At 31.3% G+C, this 25,475-nt stretch overlaps 1 protein-coding gene across 1 annotated transcript; it reads left to right on the top strand.

Moving 5' to 3' along the window:
* The first annotated feature begins 5,337 nt into the window (after positions 1-5,337).
* On the top strand, positions 5,338-24,290 carry LOC115891559. The gene is made up of 3 exons (XM_030912047.1): positions 5,338-5,419; positions 22,589-24,085; positions 24,285-24,290. The coding sequence occupies exons 1-3, from the start codon at positions 5,390-5,392 to the stop codon at positions 24,288-24,290; spliced, it is 1,533 nt and encodes a 510-aa protein (XP_030767907.1). The 5' UTR covers positions 5,338-5,389.
* Positions 24,291-25,475: the final 1,185 nt, after the last annotated feature.

Genomic DNA, 25,475 nt, shown 5'->3' with positions numbered 1-25,475 from the left:
CCAGTTGTCAAGCTACGCTAATATATTCTTAATATACACTTAGATCGAGACTATTTAGGTTTATCTAATGATATTTACTCTTTTTTCTGTTGTATGCCCGGGTCTTTATTAGTTATTAATAAAAGAATAGTGGTAAAATTATACAGGGCGAGTCTTAAAAAAGTGCAAATATTTTCAGGGGTGGTATATTTTGACCCCAGGAAAACGTCTATGAAGTTTTTTTTTGGCAAAAAAAGATGTTGAAAATCGTGCATTTTCTTTTAAATTTTTCTGTACATTTTAGAAAACCCAGGATTTTCCCACGGTATAGTTTCTTAATCTTCGGTCTTAATCTTTGATATTACGGGACTAAAAGAGATGCAGATACAGAAAAATTTCGATAGCTCTCAATTTTTTTTAAAAATAAATCATTTTTTTTTAAATTTCCAAACTTTAATAACTCGGTTATTTTGGACTTATTTGAAACACGAGTAAAGAAAATATATTATGTTTCTTTTATTGAGATCTACCAGCCCTGAAAATATTTGCACAAAGCAGCACAAAAATAAGGTGTACTTATAGCTTATAGACTCACCTTGTATAATAACAATTCAAACGGAACAACAAACAACAGATATTTATTAAAACTATAAGTGTCTCAAAGAAAGACATCTAACAATAGTTATTTTACAAATTGGTGTTTATGTTTAAAAGCAACTGACGATTATATTGATGCAAATTGATTAGTTAGTTAGACAGTCACTAAGAATCTAACGTAACTTTAGTTAGAAGATTAGAGATTTAATTTTTGTTACCGGCTACCGGCCCATCTTCCCACCGGCCCACCGGGAATTTTTCCGTTTTCCCATATGGCCCATCCACCGCTGCCCCGAACCAATGGGCACCTACCCTAGCAGAAATCTACGCTATCGAAAGATACGTACAACTTATTTTGGAAAGCAACTATTGGAAACAAGAAATAGCCATTTTAACTGATAGTCAAGGAGCGTAAAAACCAATCAACTCAGTGTCAATCAATTTGAAGTTAGTTAAAGAATGCATGGAGAAGCTGAAGAAATTAGACAAAGAAAACAAACTCCTCCTACTCTGGGTGCCATCTCACCAAGGGATAGAAGGTAATGAATAATAAAGCAAATGATCTAGCTAGAAAAGGAGCGAATACTCTACTGACGTTCTGCTTCCCAAGTGGAAACCAACTCAAAGCGGAACTCAAGAACCTTGGGACTCCATCCGTAACCTGGAATGGGAAGCCTGCAAAGGTCTAAGACACTCGAAGAAGTTTCTGAGGATTTACGACCAAAAAAAAATCAAAGATTTTCCTTGATTTAAGTAAGAACAATCTTCGGATTGTCACGGGGTTTTTAACAGGACACTGTTTCCTTAATTAACACCTCACTAGATTGAAGCTAAGAAAAAACGGCGAATGCAGATTCTATGGAAGAAAATGGGGAAACCAGAACACCTCATCAGTCTGATCACTGAGGGCGTCGAAACGACAACCATTCGCGCAATAAACTTTGGTACGACTCAGTGGCGCCGAATTTTATAAAATCTCGTGGGTGCTCATCAGATATAGGTAAATGTAACAAATTTCCACATTGTTTTGAGATTGATCTTTTTTCCACATTGAAGGAGGGGAGCCCCCACAGGCGCTCACTTATTTAACACAGACACACCGTGCAGGTCGGTTTGCGCAATTAACTCGCAGTTGCGCAGTTTAACCTGCATTACAGCCTGTCGCATACACACCCAATTTAGTAAAAATGGTCTCCCGAGAGACAGTTCTGTCTTGCGTATTGCTCGCTTGAAAAGTAAAAGCAGAAAAACAACAGTTAGTTAATAGAAGGAAATGGACCAAAGATTGGCTAAGTAGTCAATCCTGTTTTTCAACTTTTAAATCAGTAAGCAAATTGACATGGGACATATCCCAAGCAGCATTTGGACGTCGGGACGACGTTGTGTCACGCGACCGAACGTCGGGGCGCAACGTCGGCACAACCTCGTGCCAACCCTAGTCTGCATCAGTTTGGAGAATAATTTTTGGGTCGAAACGACGTTGGATACCTACGTTGGCTAGTAGCCTAACAACGTTGTTTAAAATCCTAATTCAGAGAAATACAAAACTATAATAATATGGCGTCTAAGTCGCGTTTTATCCTAAATTGGGATATTTATAGTAAAAATATAATTTTTATGATTTAGTTAGAGATATATGCCAGATGGCAGTAAAGGAAAACAAAACAAAAGTATTTAAGTGTGGAGGATGTTTGAAGTTTGAAGATCATAATTATTCAAACTCTTAACCAACTCTGTAACTCGTTACCCAAGGCAAAAAAGTTAAATGCAAACAACTTTATTGATAAATGTATTGTTTCTACTTTGAAAAATTCTAATGGGCCTTAAAATTAAAGAAGTTTTAAAAAATTTCTTGAATTTTTTTTTTAGTAAAATGAGAATAATTTATTCGCAGTCGAAAAAAAAATGTTTCCGCGTGTTTAGGGTCAAATATTTCAAGTTAATGTATTCAAAAAGCAGGAATTGTTATTTTAGGACCGAAACATTTTCTTATTCAACAACATGGCGGCTTTCACTTTGTTGTTTTGGAGATTAAGATGGAGTAGTTCGAGTAGTCGCATACTGGACTAATAAAGTCGCAGTTCAGCCTTAATAGGTAGTATACTAGTCGCAAGATTGCCTAATTTAGTCATCCTAGAGTCTAGCTTGTGCCGCCCTCTATATTCTAAATAAACGATAGGGAGTGGATAAAGTATCGGTAATACTTACGTCTCGTTTTAATTAAGTTTTTTTTTATAAAAACAAAAACAGGACTAAACTGTCTGACTGAACAGAACAATGAAGTGAAAATTTAAGATTTAAGGTTATGGTTCAATACAGTCGCAAAACGGTAATGGCTCTACGTCCTACCAACGTAAGAATAAGGAAATCTAAACAACGTTGGAATTAGTAAAACAGACGACGTTTGCATAACGTTGGAATAGGTCCTGAAAGTGACGTCGGAAAACTCTTTATTGCCCAACATTGTAACTACGTTGTCCGAATCACCTAAAGATCACTTAAGCAAAAAAGGTTACAAGACAACGTTTATTCGACGTCGCAGAAGCTTTTACTTTGTTGTAGTACTAGTTCAACGTCGGCACAACGTTACAACAACGTTTACATTTATTTTAATACCCAAGGTACGGAGCTAACTATTTTTTGTAACTAATCCAACGTTGTGTTTAGTAAACATGTAAAAAGTCGTGAAAATGCTACTTGGAATGGGAATAACTTTTTTCTTTAAGTAAAGGAAGTTGAAAAACAGGAATGGTTTAACTACCTAAGAATGGATGATGAAACTGTTAGAATTATTGAAAATGATTTCTTCGAAAAACTACCACAGTATGATGCGCATCATGCATATAACAAAGGACATTCTAGAGTTTTTAAGCGAAGTCTTGCCTTGCAGTGAACGAGATAAGTGGCACTTAAAGTTGCTAAACTGATAAGTTTTTAGGCTTATGCTCGTGGGTGCTAGAGCACCCGAGCACCTACGCAGTCAGCGCCCCTGGTACGACTGATATTAAAGATGGAGAATTACCTTCTGTAAAACCGTCCCAGATACTGGCTTTTGTCAAGGCCCTGGGACTGTATGTTGAGTTATAACTCAAAAAAGGGGGCACAATAGATCTGTAAGATCGTGGTGATTAACCCCCCTCCCACTCAGTCTACAATCTACATCTATGTACAGGGTGGGTCAAATTCGACGCTTTTAAATGGAAACACCCTTTTCTATAGGATATAGACAAAAACTAATATCGGTGTCTGGAGCTCAATTTTTGTCAAATACATTATGGTGAAAACCGCATATCGATATCGATATCTGTTGCCGTTTCGGAGTTACTTAGTTTTTCAAAAATATGCATTTTTAACAAATCGCTGTAACTTTTTTGCTATGGAAAATTTTGTATTTTTATGAGAACATTTCCAAAGCATCTTTTTACGTAGAATTTAATGGTTTAAGTATATTTTTTTTTAAATTAATAATTTAAGAATTAACAACAGAAAATTTGATTTTTTATTTGGGACACCCTCTATATTTTTAATTAGCTGAAAATAATTTAAAATTATCTTTCCAAAAATATAGCACACTTGATATTTTGTTATAATCCCCTTCGAAATACAGAATTTTTTAAGTTCGCCACTTTTAACTAGTAGGCTTTGGTCCCCTTATTGACGATATCCCCTTAATGGAACTCGAAAACATATTTTTCCAGCAAGACGACGCACCGCCTCTGAACGCTGAAGTTATCAGCAAATTTTTGCAGCCAATTTCAAGAATAATTGAATAGCTAACCAAGATCCCAGCCGTTGGCCGTCGAGGCCGCCTGACTTAGTGCCCATGGATTGATTAAGTATAATCTAGACAAGAATTAGAAATACTTAGCAGTCATGAGAGGGAAAGATTCGCCCCTACTGAGTTAATGAATTCCGCGAGAAATGTTCAAAAACTGCCCCGTCTGTCATAACAGAAGACGGTCGATATGTTTAACACCTATAGCAAAATCTCATGTCTTGGTTTGCTATTTATTTTTGTTGTTATTAGATATAGTTTAAATGTGTTGATGTTGGTTAAATATATTTTAAATTGTTATAAAATTCTGCATCTCTCATAGCAAATATTATTTTCGTTTTAATTGATGCTCACATCTAGAATTTTTTTGCATTACAGCCGGTGCCGTTCAAAGCCTTCTTATTTAAAGCGGGCGAATTTTTATATATCTCGAAGAGGAATCGAGCAAAATATCAAGTGTGTATATTTTTGGAAAGGTAATTTTAAATTCTTTTCAATAAATTAAAAATATATAGGGTGTCCCAATTTTAGTACGGTACATGCCCCCCCCCGTTAATGCGGTACCTGCAGTATCGCACTAAATATATCTGAAAACCCTGCACCTAACAATATTTTCTTTTGGAACGCGCACATTTGGAACTCTATTAACAATTTTGAAAACTATAACAAAAAACTAATACAAAAACACATCAAATTATGTCTTAAGAAATCTGTTAAAGTACAGATACACTTTTACATAAATATTACAGAAAGTATATTAATAAATAAATTACGCAAGAGCAGTTATTATAATCAAATTAATCGATTTAAAAGCACCAATAACATATGGCGTCTGACTGAATTTCGTCGAAGAAAGAGAAAGACCGAGAGAGAAATGCGATGTTGCAGAAGAGGCGAGATGAAGATGATCGAAGATTCTGCATGTGGAAGACGAAAAAGCCGGTATAGAAGGGAAAGTGTCTTCAAAATCTCCACCAGAGTCGGTCTCAGCGTCCAAGTGCAAGGTTGTGCGTTTTTTCGGTGAAATTTTTTTCCACCATGTCGATGCTTCTAATCAAGGAAACTATCGTAAGTATTGCCGTTCTTGTCATTTTTTTTCTAAATTTTTGTACAAAATACTGTATAGGTACTGTATTTTATTTTTATTTAACAAATACAATATTTTGAGTATTTTCTTAATGAATTGACTCAAAAATAAGAAAGAGACACAAAAGGTGACCAAAAACACAAAAAATATTCGATAACTGGTTTTAATTTAAGTGCAATAGTGAATTCCAAAATTACAGTTGGGGGTTGGAACTTTTGGTGTTACACAGCAAAATAAAACACTAAATCACCAAAATACACCAAAACACTTTTACTTTTACACTGGACGCCGTTTCTCTAACCATGTTAGCATCATCAGCAGATGATCAAGACTCTTTTCTACCTTATCACTAACGTTACTTTTCGGGATATTAACTTTAATAAAACTAGGATAAACTGAAATGGCTTTGCATGATTTAAGAAACCAAATATCTGCTCCTAATAACCTAATCTTAGTATTAAACTGACGATAAAGATTTAGTTCCATTGACCGTGAAGCCATCGAAGATTACAGTTGGGGGTTGGAACCTTTAGTGTTGCACAGCAAAATAAAACACTAAATCACCACAATACACCAAAATACTTTTACTTTTACACTAACTTTTCGTCTTGATTATCTGCTGATGTTGCTTACATGGCTAGCGAAACGCGCGTCCAGGATAAAAGTAAAAGTGCTTTTGTGAATTGTGATAATTTAGTATTTTATTTTGCAGTGAATTCAAAGATCAAAAAGACGACTAGTTCTGAAACATTGGTTGTTGAGGTGGTTCGAATTATATTGGGGACACTTTGGCAGCATATTCTGCAGATAAAAACAAATAAAAAAATTCTTATAAATGAATGTCCTTAAAATACTTGGTTTCGGAGATACAGGGTGTAGAAGTTTCATTTTTATTTCGTTTTTTTTTTCACATACTTTCTGAACTAACGTCGATATTTAGATGAAAGGGGCGAATTGGGAGTTTTTTGATATGAGAAATTTGATTTTGATGTCAATATGTCTTTTACTTGTAGATGGCGCTACCTACATATTTTTAAATAGTTTGAAGAGTAATAACTTTTTGTCCGTACCTGTATGACACTACTGAGAGAAAATATATACGTTTTCATCATTAGAAAATGTGTTTTGATAAAAATCGCTAACGAGTAATGGTTTTCGAGATATTTCGAATCGAAATAATCAATACATCGTCACCACAGAATTAGGTTGTTCTATATCCACTTTTGGGGTAAAATGAGTTACATACACCATTTTTTTATGCAGAATTAGCTTGTTCTATATCCACAAAAACAATATAGCCAAATTCACAAATAAAGAAAAAAAATCTAATATTTTGTACTATATCCATATTAATTTGAAAGTTGCGAAACCATATAATGGCCTACATCCAAAAATCAGTATTTGAGGCTACATCCTACAGTTTGTAATAAAAAAAGAATTATTGTGTTCTTTGTCCTAAGAAGTGGATATGGAACGAAAATACTAGATCAAAAAATATGTTACTACGCATCAAAATTAGATTGTTCTATATCCATTTATTCTCGATCTCTTTCTCTCTAAGGTACAATGTATGTATCTGTTTTTATTTAAATTTAAGGTTTTTGTTTTAAGCGGGTGAAATGGCACCACTTTTGTTTGTCAAATAGGCGACAAATTGGTTCGTTTGACAAGCACCGATTGCCTGATTTGTTAGCAAATTCGAATGTTTCACACTTTGGAATTTCGTGAAACCAGCTGCTTCAACTCAATAGACTGCTCAATAGTTCGTTTGAAAAGCATTGAATGCCTGATTTGTTAGCAAATTCGAATGTTTCACACTTTGGAATTTCGTAAAACCAGCCGCTTCAACTCAATTGACTGCTCAATCGTTCTCTAATATCGTATGATCGAATAAAAACGGCGTCAGCGATGACTATCAAATGAAGATCGCTGTCATTTTATATGTAAAATTATATGGTAAATGTGTTTTTATTCTATCATACTGTACTATCAATACTAGAGATAGCTAAAAAAACATTTAAATAATCCAATGAAAGTTAAAAATCAGATTTAAAATCTGATTAAGTTATTCTAACACTACACATACCAAACAAATAGGCGGAAAAAATGATAGTTTTTAATAAACAATGCAGACGAATAATTACTACTATTGTATTTTAGGTTTTTATTTTTTTATGTTGTTTTTAGTTCATGTCTTAATGTATCCACTTCAGTTATTTTCTGTTGAAATAATATTTTGAAATACAAATAAATCAGCTTAAAATGAGTATTATATTATTCTATATCCCCTTATTTTGTTCTATATTCCTAAAATCGGCTCAATGCACAGCTAATAGACGCATTTGTTCTATATCCAAAACTAAAATCACTAATATATTTTAAATAAAGCTTCTAAAAGTAAAAAAAAATACATATGTTTGATAGGTTTTTATATTACCTTTAATTTATATGTTTAATAGAACCATTTTGGTATATAGCGTTCACGGATATCCAGTTTAAACTTTAAACCTTGTTTTCTCAGTTTCATCGAAATGGTCTATAGAACAATCTTATATTCTAGGGTGATGACATGTCATCATTGACATAAATTAATTTTTAAAAAATGTCTATACCTATGTGGCGGATTCATCTCTCCAAAAAATCCTATATGGGTATTTTGCCACTGCAAGAAAATCTACAAAATAAAATAGTTATTTTTTGTAAGCACTTCTGCGCTAAACCCAAACGGAAACTACTTGTCAGAAGTTAGGTTTACAGTTATACAAATTTGCCTAACAAAGAAAAAAAATGCTTAACGTTTTGGAAAGTTTATCTCTTTCCGTCGTCGGAAGCAAAAATAAATGCAAAGAATAAAGAAAAAAACTATTTAAAATATTTAAATTCAACTATTCAACTATTGTAGACGTATTAAAAAAAAACTAAAGTGTTCTCAAATTGTTGAATTTAAATATTTTAAATAGTTTTTTTCTTTATTCTTTGTATTTATTTTGCTTCCGTCGACGGAAAGTTTATCTCTTTCCGTCGTTTATCTCTTCTAACGTTAAGCATGTTTTTCTTTGTTAGGCAAATTTATATAACTGTAAACCTAACTTCTGACAAGTAGTTTCCGTTTGGGTTTAACGCAGAAGTGTTTACAAAAAATAACTATTTTATTTTGTAGATTTTCTTGCAGTGGCGAAATACCCATATAGGATTTTTTGGAGAAATTAATTTTTTTTGATTTAGACTGAAATAAAAAAAAATTAAATGTTTTTGTGCCAAAGATTCAACTAAAATTGTTTTCTCACCATTTTTTCGAAGAAAAATTTATGATTAATTAAAAAATAATTAAAAAGTGGCCAAATTTATAATTTCAGTAAAATTTCAAAATATTAAATTTATAATAATTTCATTAAACATGTCCATTCTAAATATTTTGAGAGCGGTTGCTTTTAGCGAATTTTACCAAGGGACATTTTTTTACGTAAAAAATAACAAACATGTATATTTTTATTTATTGTAGTTTTATACTAGTACCGATGAAAAGTTGTTAACTATTCAAAACAAATTTATCAAAATCGAAATCAAATTTATCAAAAAATACCCAGACACCATTTTTTATCCAAATATCGACAATAGTTTAGAAATTATTTAGAAAAAATCGAAATAAAAATGAATCTTCTACACCCTGTATGTCTGATACGAAGCATTTTAGGACTTACATTAATACGTGGTTTTTCCTTATTTTTATATGTAGAATATGCTGCCGAAGTTTTCCGAATACAATTCGGACCACCCTGTAGAATAAAGCTATAAGACTATCGAATATAAACAAACGTAACATAAGTTAACAACATAAGTAAAGAAAAGAAATATAAAAGTAAATTAAAACATAGGCTTTAAATATGAACTAAAAAATAAATATTTTATGAGTTTGGCGCTCTATTTTGTGAACCCAGAAAGGGCATATTCATTCTATGGAATTACCCGTGAAGTTTCTAAATAATACCCAAAACAATAATTTTATTTGTGTAACATTTAATTATTATATCAATGCTGAAAGTATATCAAGGTTTTTCATTTTTTGCAGATGTTCTTTATAGTAACGTTTATTGTACTGTCAGTTTTTATCTTTGAGTATTGCACGAGAAATATCGAAACTATACTTACACAAATCATAGTACGATCGCCTACCGATTTCAAATTTTTGGTAAGACATTTCAATATACTTTGTGTCCTGTAAAATACTAACTAAAGCAATGCTTGTGCACAGCAGGTTTTTTTCCGCAAACTGTTCTGTTACTGATATTTTAGGATCTAATTTAGAAAGAATTCTTCATTTTTTTCGTATGATCTTATAATACCATATGATTGAACAATTAGCGTCCATACCTTAATACAAAAGATCTCTAAATACACTCACCGGTACGAAAAAAAAGCACCTTAAAATTTTGATGTGTTTTAAAGCTTATTATTTTGTTCTAGTGGGCCGAATTTGATCATTTTTTGAGCGATATGCAGCTAAATTGTTTGACTTTTTAGTATATTTTTCTAAATTAAAAATAAAATGTTGATATTTTGGTGAAAGTTTAAAACATCCTTTGGAATATAATGTAATACAGGGTTGTTCACCACATACGACATGGAGTATTGTAGCTAAACGATTAGATTTTTACAAATTGGGTTTGGGTTCGTTGTAGGACCATTAGAGCTACAATTTAAAAATAATTTTAAAAGATACAGAGTGTCCCAAATAAGTAAAACATATTATAGTTGTATTTTTTTAAATGGAATACCCTGTATTTTATTCTATAGGTTTATCACACTTAAACTTTACCGTTTTTGAAATATTTTCAATTTTGTGAAATTGCAGTAAAAAATTTAAGGCTTCATTTCTCCAAGGGTATCAGAGTTTTTAATACTACATATTTACTGAAGATTATTTATTGATCAGATATTGTGTTGCAATAATAAAAATTATACTTCCTTATACAGAATGTCCAAAAATTTATATTAAATAATTACTAGCTTAAACGACAATAACTCGTTTAATTTAAATAGAACACCCTGTATATCTTACGTGATTCAGATGCACAATTTAATTGTCTATCAAATTGTACTATACCATTTTTTACCTATCTCTTCAAGTTTTCGAAGAAAATGCATTTTTTATAATTTAGACCTCATTTATCACTATACCTATGGAATATTGACATTTTAGATTTTTTTAAAGTAATATATATGTACAAAATACCATTCAAAAATAATAATATTGCAAGCCCATTTGTTACAAACAGAAAACTATTTAAATGTTTGTAAAAGAGTATACCTATTAAATATAATTTCCTCCCAAAAATTAGTTAATTACATACTATTTTAATTAATAAATTATTCTAAATAAATGTGGATTTGACTCAGAAATCAATATAATAATAAGCATTCGTCAAAAATTAAAATAAAATTTATACTGTCTAATACACATACAAAATTCAGTTTTTTAGTATTTGGAGTTTTTTTTTAGTTTTTAGTATTGATCAATCAACGTAAACAGTCAATTAATGTTGTCTAAATACTAGGATCATATTAATTGGTCCTTTTTAACAAATAATATTTAAACATTTTTTTTTTAATTTTTTAATGAAATAATCGAACTATATCAACAATATTAGTATCTGTACTCTTTGAAAATTTGTTACATCTTTAAAAATAATCTAAAATGTCAATATTCCATAGGTTTAGTGATAAATGAGGTCTAAATTATAAGAAAAGGCATTTTCTACGAAAACTTGAAGAGATAGGTAAAAAACAGTATAATATAATTTGATAGACAATCAAATAGTGCATATGAATTAAGTAAAATATACAGGGTGTTCCATTTAAATTAAACAAGTTACAGCCGTTTAAAGCTAGTCATTATTTAACGTAAATTTTTGGACACTCTGTATAAGAAAGTATAATTTTTATTATCGCAACACAATATCTGATCAATAAAAAATCTTCAGTAAATATGTAGTATTAAAAACTTTGATACCCTTGGAGAAATGAAGCCTTAAATTTTTTACTGCAATTTCACAAAAATGAAAATATTTCAAAAACGGTAAGGTTTAAGTGTGATAAACCTTAATCAAATTTACTTTTATTTCATTCGTAGAATCTAAAAATTGTATAATATATAGAGTGTTCCATTTAAAAAAATTAAACTATAATATTTTTTACATATTTGGCACACTCTGTATCTTGTAAAAATATTTTTAAATTGTAGCTCTAATAGTCCTTCAACGAACCCAAAAATTTACAATTTGTAAAAATCTAATTATTTAACTACAATACTCCGTGTCGTATGTGGTGAACAACCCTGTATAAACAGCAAGGAATTTAAAAATCATTGTATCATCTAGGTACGTTCTTCCTCGATATTTTGTTTCCTAGTTCGTCCTAATTGCTTTATTTTTGTTGGATATTCGTACTTTTTACTTAATGTACTTTTTACATTAAAATCATGCCTTTGCTTTTGGTCCTAGTCAACAGACCTGGTCAGTTGTGATCCCGAAGCAGGCCTTCTTTACATAATAATTGCCTTCGTTTAATCTTGCTAATCTTCCTCTTGACAACATCAAAAACACTTTATGATTAAAAAAGCATTTAAAAGGTCTTTTCAAGCACTTTAAAAACGGTCATATTCACTTTCTTCGAAAAATGTGTTCTTTCGCCATTATTTTACGGTAAAAGTTTCAATTTTTAGTTTTCGAATAACAAAAAATCACCTTTACAGAGAGATAACTCGGCTATTGTTACATCCATGGTAATCAACAAAAAATGAATTGATTCGTTGTTTCAAAAGGTTCATTTTTGTTTATATGAGTTTTGCGATAAAACGCAAGGTTATCGAGTTAGGTTAGGTTAGATGAAAAATCAACTTTTTCCATCCTAAATAACTAGGAAAACACTCATTTTCTGAAAAAAAAAATGTTAAGGAGGGTCCACATTTAGTAACATGTTATATAACATTGCTATTTAACAAGCATATTACATGTTAAAAAACCGGGAGCCGTTCACATTATAGTTTTCGTAATCATGAATCATTTTGGCGAGAAAGAGTTTCTGCTCGCAGCAGCGGCGTGCGTAATTATTTTTGGTTGTGTAACATGTTATATAACTTTGCTATATAGCAGTGTTATATAGCAAGTGTGGACCGCCCTTTATAGACCATTTTTTGGTTAGAATTCATCCTTTTATGGATTTTTGCAATAAAAACGGGTGATTTATTTTTCCCCCCGAAAGGGGGTGGTACTCACCTCCAGGGTGAAAGCACACATCGCTACTATGTAACTTTTGTTTCTTACATATATCTATATTCACTGTTAAAATTTCACGTCAATCGGTGCGGGTGTCAAGAATTCGGAGGTAATACTAAAGAATATTATTAATACCCTATTTTTATCGCCGCTTACTGGCCTAATTTAGAAACAGATACTCAAAATCGGTCCACTAGAACAAAATATATAAAACTTTAAAATACATCAAAATTTTAATGTGACCGTCTCTGGTGACCGTGTTTCGTGCAGGCGAGTGTATAGGCAACTTTTTTTCATTGCTGAAATTGTATTTATTAAAAAATAAAATCAATTTTATCTGTGCTATAAAAGAATTTAATAAATCATAAACTAAGCCATACATGATGATCAATGTCAAAAAAGCAGGGGTGTATCACTTATCGACAATAATGTACCTATCAATGTATCTAGTACACAATTGTCTAATTAAATTATTCAATCCTAACCTAACCAACTGTCATGGCTAGTTATAATTTATTAATTATTCATATGTCCACATAAGCTATTAGTACATGACCAAAAAAAGGCGTCGAGTTGGTTCAGAAATGACGATCGATGACATTACCGTATAATTTTACAGGTAAAATGACAGCTTCAGTTCCAAGTTAACTCTGACTCTGTTTTTTTTCCGATAGTATGGTACATATTTTAGTAATAGCAAAAAGTTACAAATAACAGCGCTTCTAAGGTAGAAATTCTAAGTAAACATACAGATATTTAGAAAATTCAGAAGTCACTTTATTTTTGACGCAGCTTAAAATAAAAAGAACAAAAATAAATGTTTCGACTTCTAATAGTTTTTAAATATATTTTTTTAGCAAAATTTTTAAGCAAGCTGTATACTATTTAATAATTTTTATAAAAATTTCAGTACACTCACCGGCAGGAAAACGAGCATCTTAATTTTTTGTTGCATTTTAAAGTTTTATATACCGTGTTCTAATGGAGCGATTTTCATGATTTTTTAAGTAATTTGTAGCTAAATTATTTGACATTTTAGTATCTCTTTCTAAATTAATCCAATTGTCAATTATACGAGGGAAACCAAATTGTTGATATTTTGGTAAAAGTTTGGAACACCCTGTGTAGTAGACCTGTTCGGTGTTGAGATTTGAACACCGGTGTTAGGTGTTGATGACCACCGGTGTTTCAGTCGGTGTACCGGTGTCAACACCGACACCGGCGTTTATCTCAACACCGGTGTTTATCTCGACACCGGTATCGCGATGAACACCGGTGTCGAGATCAACACCGGTCTCGGTGTCGATGTCGATGGTGCCGTTTGTTTGTTTTTTTTTTAGTTTTTTTTGATGTAATATTTTTTAGTTTATTTTACAGCTACGAATTTTTGTTTCTTTATGTTTTGTTTTTTTTTCTGTTTGTTTTTGATTAAATATTTTTTTTACTTTATAGTTGTTTATCTGATGCTTCTACTTTATTTTAGTGATTAGTCTAGTAAAAAATATATTTAAATTTGAAAGCTTTAAGTTAAAGTCTGTGCGCTTTAATAAACGATAAAAATAAATACCGATACGACATTATTATTATCAGGGTTTATTTTGAACTTATTAATTAACATTATTTCTTCTTTAACCCGTTTACCAAATACCGGTGTCGTAGTCAAAAGAGAGGTATCGAGATGAACACCGGTGTCTAGACCAACACCGGTGTCGAGATGAACACTGGTGTCGGTATGAACACCGGTGTCGGTATCAACACTGGTACATTGTAACAATAATTTTATCGTCTATTAAAAAGTCTAAAAGTATTTTTTATTTCTCTCTAGATGTCTAGATGTATCTTTTCTCGATAGTCTGTTTTTTTAGTTATCTCAATAACTGTATTTCTTTTGGAGATATGCGCTTTTGAAGACGACATTAACATTTTTTCGTATCTTTTACATTAAAATCATGCCTTTGTTTTTGGTTCTAGTCAACAGACCTATAAAATAGTGTTTATGATTTATGTAATGTCACTGCTTTGAAAAATCATATTATTATTGTTTGTTGTGCAGATACTATAGCAGATATGGTTTTCATGGTAGAGATTAACTTTTATCTCTACCATGATCAATTAAAGCAACAATAGTCGATACTCCAATACTTACTATACTATATACTATACTCCAATACTTACTATAAAGCAACAATAGTCGATACTACAATCTCTACTAGAGTAAACGCCAATAAACAAAATAAAAAACAATAATAATATAATTTTTTAATGACAGTGACATTACAAAAACAGTTTTTTATAAGTGTTTTGATGAGGACCCAAAATCAATGCTAAAATTGTTGTAGATCGTCTTATTTAAAAGCGAATATCTCCAATAAAAATAAAGATATCGAGGTAAATAAAAAACAAACTATTGAGAAAATATGTACCTATATGATAACATTTTTAAATTACTAGCATTGATAACATATTCCACAAAATGATTCAAACTTTCAACAAAATATCATCATTTTGTTTTCCTTCCTATAATTAACAGAAGGAAACTTCATTTTTAATTTAGAAAGAGACTCTAAAAAGTTAAATAATTTAGCTACAAATTGCTTAAAAAATCATCAAAATCGGTCTACTAGAACAAAATATATATTAAACTTTAAAAAACATCAAAATTTTAAGGTGCCCGTTTTTCGTACCGGTGAGTGTAGATTATACCACAAAATAACCTAGGGTTGCCAACTTTCAAAATAAAAAATAGAGGACGCGAGGGTAAAAACGAGGCACAGGCCAAACATTTTTTGAAACCAAATGTCTAGTTTTTACAAAAAAATTATGTCAACGGTATGCGATTGATGGTCTTTCTTACTTTTTTAAAAAAATTATACTCAAAACTTGTTGATTTTTTTTTCAAAACTACAGTAAACAAACAAAAAGTAGGTAAACATGTTTACCGCTTCGGCGCTTCCACAAATATTTCTTGTTCATACAAAAATATTTCTTCATTTTCTTTTCTGTACCAGGTTGAGTTAAATCAGTCATTCAAAAAACATGTTGTAGCAGTTTCAGCCAAGTTTTTGCGAGTCTTGTCAAAAATGACAGTAGGTGTCACATGTCAGATTTTTAAAACTAAAAAAAACTTTTTAAATGGGACACCCTGTATATTAGTAGCGCATTAGATAGTCCCCTTTTCTCCGAATTCAAAAATGTATCACACATGTGCATTCTTCTTAATTTCTTTCAAGATCGACAAAAGCATTAACAAACAAAAAAGTTATAAGCTTTTAAAAGTAGGTCAAACTAAAATGATAACCCTGTACAAACGAGTGGGAGTAGCGAAAGACACAGATTAAAATTTTTTTAAAGCATTGCATCGATTGCATTGTGGCGACAGACAAATATTTTTTAGATTTTGAGTTTGGTATGTAAAAAAGAGGACTTTTTCAATGCGCGAGAGAAAGGAGGACAGTGAGATCAAAAAGAGGACTGTCCTCTGGAATAGAGGACGGTTGGCAACCCTAAACTAACCTGTGATTACACCTTTTTTTAAAGACGGGCAACATAAATTTGCAAAAAGATACATCCATTACTCTTAAGAACTATCTATAAAAGTAAATGACTCAAACTAAGATATAAATCAGTTCCTAAAATATATTTAGAGAAATGTTGTGGTGAAATGCCCTGTATACTGCTTTTTAAAACAAATAAATATACTTTAAATTGATATTTAAGGATTAAAAAGTTAAATATATATATATATGAATGAATAGTCAAATTTGTGGAGATTGTATTGTTACGAAATTTTTTTCTCGATATGATTAATTGAAGAATACCTTGATATTTCGACAAAAACAAAAAAAGAAATTCACACTACACATGTTGTCTTGAATGTTTCTCATCACGTTCACTTTCTACCGAAAGCCATCACTTCCCATTATTCAAAACTTTTAATTTCGATGTTAATGTTACGTATTCCGAAAATGCCACTCTGTTAACCTGATTCATTAGCAATTTAAATATAGATGCTATTGATGTTGAAATGTATAAAAGGATTAAATCTAAATTATGATTATTTGCTTTAATAACAAATTACTTTTGCCTTTTTTATCTAACATTATGCTTTATATCCGGTAATTAAAAGCATTGGTAATAATGTTTTTTAATATAAATTTATTGTAACTAACATTAATTTTAATTATAACTTATTGCTTACAAATATTAGCGTAAAAAGAAATATTTCTTTTTATTAAAGCTAAATTCAAAATACAATGTGTCCCTATGATATTTATAGGTATTACATTTAATCTAAATTCAGCCAGTTAATTAAAATTAGAAATAAAATTTTGAACTAAGGTTTTTGTAAAAAATATATACAGGGTGGTCCGAACTGTATTCCGGAAGCTTCAGCAGCATATTCTGCATATAAAAATAAGTAAAAAAGGTCGTATAAACTTATGTCCTAAAATACTTCGTTTCGGAGATACAGGGTGTACAAGTTTCATTTTTACTTCGATTTTTTCCAAATAATTTCTGAACTAACGTCGATATTTGGATGAAAATTGGGGTCTGATGGGTGTGTTTTGACATGGGAAATTTCATTTCGATGTCAATATGACTCCTACTTGTAGGGGGCGCCACCTAACAGGTTCCTTAACTGGTTTAAAGAGTAATAACTTTCACTCCGTCCGTACTGTATAAAACTACAGAGCATAAATATACATTTCCGGTATATGTTTTTGGCGTAAAAGATGTTACTCTCGTAAAATCGCTCACGCAGCAAACCCGAATATATTCAAGAAGATTAGAAGTTGGAAAAATAACATACATGTCATTATTGACAAAAATTATGTATGTTGACTGGATGTTTATTAGTCTGAAATAATAAATTTGAAATGTTTTTGTGTCAAAGATTCAACAGAAGCTGTTTTTTGTTGAATCTAGACACTAAGACAGTATTGCTTTATTTGCTAAGACATACTACGGCGAGTCACGACTTTTTGTGACTCGCCTCTGTAATGTGAAACGTCACAATCCAGGCGACAAAAAGTGCCATTTTTACTCATAATAAAACAATATACTATTCTGTTTAAATTTGGAAAACCATTGGATTTTTTCTATTTTTCATTTCCTCGAAATTTAATCTACTACCTTTGTTATCAAAGTATTCTGTTCTTTAACTGAAAATTTAAAAAAAATCCACTTTTTTTCGAAAAATACAAAATTTTTTTTAAAAACTCATAGACGTGTTGCTGGGATAAAAAATGCTACCCCTAAAAATATGTGCAATTATTTAGTAACTCTGAATAAACATATAGTCGCCTTTGAAAGACCACGATATGATGAAAAAAGAATTGCGTTACAGTATCAGTTGAAAATACAAATCAGACAATTTCGTGAACAGTAGTCTCTCCTGTTTAGAACAGTTTTTTTAATTAAACATGGAGAGTCTTATTTAGGTCTCACCCTGTTTAATTAAACCAACTGTTCTAAACGGGAGAGACTGCTCAATAAATTTTCTGATTTGTATTTTCAAGGGATACTGTAACGCAATTTTTTTTTTCATTTTTTTTTTCATTTCTAAACATTATTGTCTAGATGCTAAGTCTATGTTTTTTCTAGAACAATAATTCATGATTAGCTTAAAAATTAAAAGCTCAAATTTGTTATTTCTCTGGTCAAATAACTATTAATTCAACATTGCTTATTTTTGTCGATAATGGCATGTATTGATTATTTCATTCCCAAATATCTCTGGAAAAACACACACGGTTGCTTGTAGAGATTTTTAACAAGTGGACATTTTTTATTTAGAAAATTACGGAAATGCATATATTTTTTCACTCAGTGGTGTAATACAGGGACGGACGAAAAGTTACTAATACAGTTAAAAGATGGTGGCGCCCCTCCAACTAGGGAGGAGTCTATATGTATTGACATGGAAATCAAATTCTCATGTTAAAAAACTCTCCCAGGCACTAATTTTTCATCCAAATACTGAATTTAGTTCAGAAATTATTAGAAAAATCGAAATAATTATGAAACTTCTACACCCTGTATCTCTGAAACGAAACATTTTGTACACAAGTTTATACGAACTTTTTTTTTTTTTTATTTTTATATGCAGAATATGTTTAAGCAGTTTCTGAATACAGTTCACCCCACCTGTATTGTGTATAAGCTTTCAAAAGTGACTCATCCACTTTCTTATTCTTTAATACATTTCTATATTAAAAAAAAAAAGAGATTTTATGTTAGTAAATGATATTAATATGATTAATTGACCTATTAGTTTCTGTTCACTTCCTGTTTCACCTATAATCACTACAAAATTTTGATTTTTAAATGGTACCCTTTTTTTACTATATGGTACCTCGGTATATTTTTATTTTATTTGACAGAAAATTACATTCTGTATAGATTTATATACCATATGTCATATGTCAACTTTGATATTTTAATTAAAAAAAATGTACTATTTTAAATTCTCGATCTAGTCTAAAAATCAAAATGTCGATGGTAATATTATTTTAGGTTTTCATTCTTCGATAGATTGTTTAAAATGTTAAAGAAGCGCACAATTTATAATCACCTTTTCCGTAGCAACGAATTAAATAAATGTTGTTCTTAACATATTAAAATAGCAAAAAATATGACGTTAAGCAAAACTAATAATAACCACTCATTAAAGAATAAAACCTAAAAATCATTTTTTTTTTTTTTTTTTTTTTTTTTTTTTTTAAAAATTATATTATTCATAAAATTTTACAGATAAAATTTATAAACATACAGGGTAGCGCACCTCATTCGCCTCGGTTGATTATTCGAAAACGGAAAGATGTAGAAACAAAATATTTTATGGGTTAATGTGGGGAGACCAGTGTGCACAGTTTAAAAGTATTTTGAAATATACAGGGTGTTTCAGAACTAAGATTCATACCAAAGTTATATTTTTTCTCTATGGAACACCTGGTATTTTATTTCATTTTGGATTCTTGGGCCCTAAAAAAAGGTATTTATTATAAGAGTTAAATATGTCTAAAATCTTTGGTTTTTGAGATATTTAAAGATATTTAAATTTGCATGCCACAATAGAATAGATTATTAACACCCTGTACACATTTTCTCTTTAGAAATTAATTTTTATTCTAAGTTAGAGTTTAAAGGTAGATAAATAAACTTTTACTGAAAAAATGGTATTCCTTAAATTATACAGGCCATCAAAAGTTGCTGATCTATTTTAAGGATATATTTTATACAAAAACTTTTTTTTTTTGTTATTTCAAATGCAACACATTGTATTTTAAAAATAAGTCGAAGCAGATTCAAATACTCTTCAAACTATATTAGGTTTCCCATACCTATCTAGCGGAGATGGAATAAAAAGCGATTTTTAAATAAAATTGCAATCAAGATGGCTGTGTCGCCATGGCAATTTTCTAGTGACTGTTAGTAACTATTTTCAAAGTCGATTACTTAGTTTAAGGACATTATTATTTATAATTTGTAACAGTTTACTTTTAATTTACCTACAATAGTTTCATTGGGGCAACTATTCATTATTTTATTTAGAAAAATAAAGCAGTATCTGCTGGTGGAACAAATAGATATGTTCTAGTGATTTTATTCTTTGCCAGAAAAATTGCTTCTGGCCTCAAGGGCTTATGGTCAAAGACTCCCAAATAGAAATCTTCCTGATAAGCGTTCCTTTGAAAGACTACTTGTCCTATTTCGCCAAGCTGGTAGTGTGGTTTATAAAAAACTATTAGGCAGAAACCTGTCGTTGGAAGTGAAGAAAATGAATTTGTCGTAATTGGCTCATTTATAGAAAATCCATATATCTACAAGCTATCGTAAAATAAATCAAAGAACTACTTCTTCGTGTTCCTCGATAGAATAATAAATGGCCAATATTTAATAAATATTGTTATTAAACTCTTGTAGCAAAATTAAAATAAAAAGTAAACTGGTATAAATTTAAATAAGTCCATAAACCAATATTCCTGCCATGGCGACACTAGCCCTCTTGGTTGCTATTTTATTGAAAAATGCTCTTTATTCAAAAATCTGAGCTATATCGGTATAGGGAAACCCTAATATAGTTTGAAAGAGCATTTGAATCTTCTTCGATTTATTTAAAAAAAATACAGGGTGTTGTATTTGAAATAAACAAAGTTTTTATGTAAAATAAATTCTTAAAATAAATCAGTAATTTTGATACCCCCTGTATAAACTTAAGAAAGCAATAACATTTTTCAAAGTTTATTTCTCTACCTTTTAAACTCAGCACAAGAATTTAATACTGAAAAAGTAATGTACAGGGTGTTGTAGCATGCAATTTAAATATCTTTAAATATCTCAAAAACCAAAGATTTTAAACATATTTAACCCCTTATAATAATCTGCCTTTTTTTAAATCAAGAATCCAAATGAAATAAAATACCGGTGTTCCATAAGAAAAATATAACTTGGTATGGATCTCAGTCTTGAAACACCCTGTATATTTCAAAATATTTTTAAATTGTGCACATTGTCTCCCCACATATACTCATAAAATATTTTATTTCTACATCTTTCCGTTTTCGTATAATCAACCGAGGCGAATGAGGTGCGTCATCCTGTATATTACAAAAATTAGCGACAGCTAGTAAGTCCTTTACCTTATTAAGAGTAAATGCATTATTTCAATAGAATAGTCAATGGAAATTCTATATCACTTGTTAATCCACTTAAAAAGATTAAAAAACAAAAAACACTTTGTGCATTCATCATCATTCTCAGCTTATTCAACCATTTCTCTAATTATGGTGTAGCCATACACCACCTTGCTATGGTGTAGCCTCTCTCCCATATTTAGATAATCTCTTTGTAGTTGGGCCCATTGTTGTCTATTGTTGGCTAAGTGGGCCTGCTGTTCCTGCTAATTCCTTAATATCATGGTCCCATCTCAGGTTCTTTATAATACCTCGTGGGTAAATTTCTGCTGTAATGTTTGTGTTTCATCTGTTGTCCGTCCTTCTTGCCAGGTGTCCCGCCCATTGCCACTTGAGGGTTTTAATTCTGTTGATGATATCTATTACCTGGGTCCTTTTTCGTGTCCACTCTATTCTTTTACAATCTCTCTTGGTTATCCTCAGCATATTTCGTTCCATTGAGCGTTGTGCGAACTGCCGTTTCCTTATAATGTCCGTTTTAGGCGTCCAGGTTTTGCATGCACAGGGCATGACTGGTAGTACACATTGGTAGAATATTTTCTTCTTTAGATAAAGTGGCCTTCTAGATTTGAATGTGATTGAGTTTCTTCCATAAGTCTGAGGGGAATTCCATGAGTTTCTTCCATCGTCTCTTGTATAAGTTCTTCTGTTGATTTCTGGTAGTAGAGATCCGGAGTTGTGAATTAGTTGTCCCAAATATATATATTCTTCTACTATTTCAAGTGTTGTATTATTTATTAGAATGTCTTTCACCACTAGTTCGTTGTATATTATTTCAGTTTTTGCTAAATTCATTTTGAGGCCCAATTTTATTGCTGGCTGTACTTAGTTCCTTAATATGTAAGCTTGTAGTTCATCAGGACTATTAGCAATTAGGACTATGTCATTAGCGAATTTTAGATAGTTAAAATATTCTCCATCTATTTTAATCCTTGTTGATCCAGTCCAGTTGACGGGAGATTTCTTCTAGTGTTGCTGTAAATAGCTTTGGAGATATCATAAATAAAAAGATTAGAAAACAAAAAAACACTTTGTAAATATCATAATTGCATATATCCTTGAGACTGAATGGCATGTCTGTTTTGTAATAAGTTTAGAGCAAATATTTTATGCAGTCTATATTTATTAAAACAAAAACCTGTATTTCATAAATATACTAATGTATGTTTTTATTTTTTAGTTGCTGGTCATCTGCTTATCAACTATTGTATCAGCAAGTAAACATGCACCTCAAGTCCATGAAGAGCACAATGATCGTTTACATGAACTTGTTCGAAACGCAAGACACTCTAACGGTGTCCAAATGAATTACTTTCCACCAGCATTCCATTATCAACCTTCCAGTCAGCAAGATCGTCTCAGAGCAAAATATCTTCGCCAGCAAACAGTCGATATTTTAAACTTGAAAAACACGAAAATGTTTCCTATCAATGCTGACGCCTTTTTCGAATTACAACAGCAGTCAGCAGTACATAAACCTGCGCATGATTTTAGCGGTGACGACTGGAAACCATTTCAACCAAGACATGCTGTCCCTAAAGCAAATTATAAAAAAACAGCAGTACCTAAACGTAACGAAAAGAACGTATTAAGTGATTTGAACTTTGCTGGTAGCGAAGTAAACCAAGAAAATGTACCAGCACCGCCAGCTTTGACATCGGATCAAGACGAAAATACTCGCTTTATATATGTTCAACCTAGTCTTCTTAGCAACAATCTAGGAATTGAACCAAAAGCAGCAAGCCAGATATTAAAAAATGCTGCTCCTCAGTTACCAAACATTAAGCCTAACGAAGTTCAACTCAGCGAACTGGAAAGTCTGCTCGGTAAAAATCCAGAACTACAACTTGAAGGTTTACAAAGAATTTTAGGTGACGATCCCGTTTTACGAAAGGCTTTACCAGAAGTAATCCAAAAAGAGTTTTCTCCTGTTTTTATCGAACATAACGGATCCAAACAAGCTGAGGAACACGTGAAGGCCCAGCACAAAGCAATCGAATTAGCTCAAAAGCAAGCCGAAGAGGAAGTTTTAGCTAAAATTGCCGCTCATAATAATGGTGGCGCGCCTATAAATCCGCTAGAATTACCTAACGAAGAAAATTTCGTTACTCCTGAATCTGTTATAGTTTCGTCGGAAACACCTCAGAGTTATGTGTCATCTACAACAGCAGCACCAGAAGTATTAAATGAAAGTTATTTGGAACGGCAACCACAGGAGCTGCCTGATTCAATTCAAGTTGATAGTGCACCAAGCGCACCAGAATCTCTACCTCTTCAAGGAAACCAAGAAGAGCTTGTTATTCCTCATAGTGTACGTTATAATACAGTTTATGCACCTTCATATAATGAACCAAAGGTGAACATAACCTCAACTATTCCTAGAGGACGAGTGTATCAACCAGTACACTATACGAAAACAGCATCTGGTTCCCCTAAACTCCATATCGTTTCGAATGTTCCGACTTATCAAAAACAAGTTTATGCACCAGAACAAGTACAGAATTACATTTCCTTACCTACTCCAGCCTCGCCTGTAATCGTTCAGTCAGTACAACCCCATATTACAGCTCCAGAACCAAACAGGGCTTCCGTAGTACAACTGGCTGTTCCTCCATTGGCACCTACTAGAGGAGCTGTACAAAATCACTTATATTCGAAAGAAAAACAGTATAGTGAAGTAAGTATGAGTTTTAGAACAAAAAGGAGTACTAATAATAATCAGAGACGACCTTCTCATATAAACTATTCTTTTGATGGTAAAAAAATTGTTGTTTCTAACCTCGATTCTTATCCAAAGGGTTATAATAAAGATCAGAACTCAGTAAATCGACGAATATATAGTCCGTTTAACTCAAATCCAGATAACTTATCTTTAGGTGTAGAAGTTAAAGCCCAGAATAGGAAACCATGTGAAATAAATTATTCTTTTGACGATCAGAACGTTGTATCAACGGGTTTGGATAATTTTAAAAGTTCAAAAGAAAATCCATATACCGCCGTGAATTTTCAGAGTGTAAAACTTTTTCCAAATAGGACATCTAACAAGTTTCATAATCGCAAAAATATAAATATACCAATACAGCGCAGACAACAAGATAAAACTAATAAAGAACAATTATCAGGACCTGTAATTTTAAACAATTTTAAAAAATCTGACTCACTTGACGGAAAAAATGTTATTATAATTAATAATCACAATTTGAATGAAGGCAATAAAAATGAAAACAGTATTTATCCAAGTAAAGTTCAAAATTTTAATAATTTGGGGAATAATAATATCAAATATCCTTTAAGAAGACCTGTTATGAGACCTCATGTACGTACTAGAATAAAAAATATCGTTCCAAAAATTGAAAGGGCGGAACACAAAGCACAGATTGCCTTTCAGAAAGCTTTAACAATGTAATTTGGTGTCACTTCATTATAGCCTAAGAGCTGACGACATATTTAGAGAACATATTTTAGGCAAGCTAGAATAACTAAAATTGTATAGTTTATTAACAGAACCCAGAATGAACCCAGAATCCTAAGTCTGGCTGGGGGGTTGGGGGTATTTCGCTTCTGCGCAACCCATAACATTTGCAAAAAAATAAATCCAAAAAACATTATTTAGGCCATTCTTAAATTTTAGCATCTATTTAACCTAGAAATAAGTATGCCAGACTTTTTTTTCGGGTTTAAAGTGTAACCCGACCATTCCAAATATGTTTAATTATTATACCTGGAAAACATAATTTAGGCATTCTAAAATTTTTACAGCGTGTTGATTAGATGATATTAAAAAATATGTGTTAATTGCCAGACGAATTCAATGGGATTTAATACTTGCCAGACGCGAATAAAGATTTTAAATGAGCACGATAAGAAAGTCTTATGAGTATCCATAAATGCGAGAAAGATAGTTTATTGAGACCCGGTCGGCAGCCGATGCGGCTGACGTAACAGCATTTTGGAGTCGTAAAAACTAAAAAAAACTAACTAATATTGAATAAATAAATAAAAACATTTTTTAATAAAAATGTATGATTGAAATTCTTTCAACAAGAAGACTTTTTAATTTAAGTATT

Source organism: Sitophilus oryzae, unplaced genomic scaffold (assembly GCF_002938485.1).
Source record: "Sitophilus oryzae breed Bouriz unplaced genomic scaffold, Soryzae_2.0 scaffold_1185_pilon_pilon, whole genome shotgun sequence".
Lineage (NCBI taxonomy): Eukaryota > Metazoa > Arthropoda > Insecta > Coleoptera > Curculionidae > Sitophilus > Sitophilus oryzae.
Note: the sequence above shows the minus strand (reverse complement) of the source record. Positions and strands in the feature narration are given on the sequence as shown.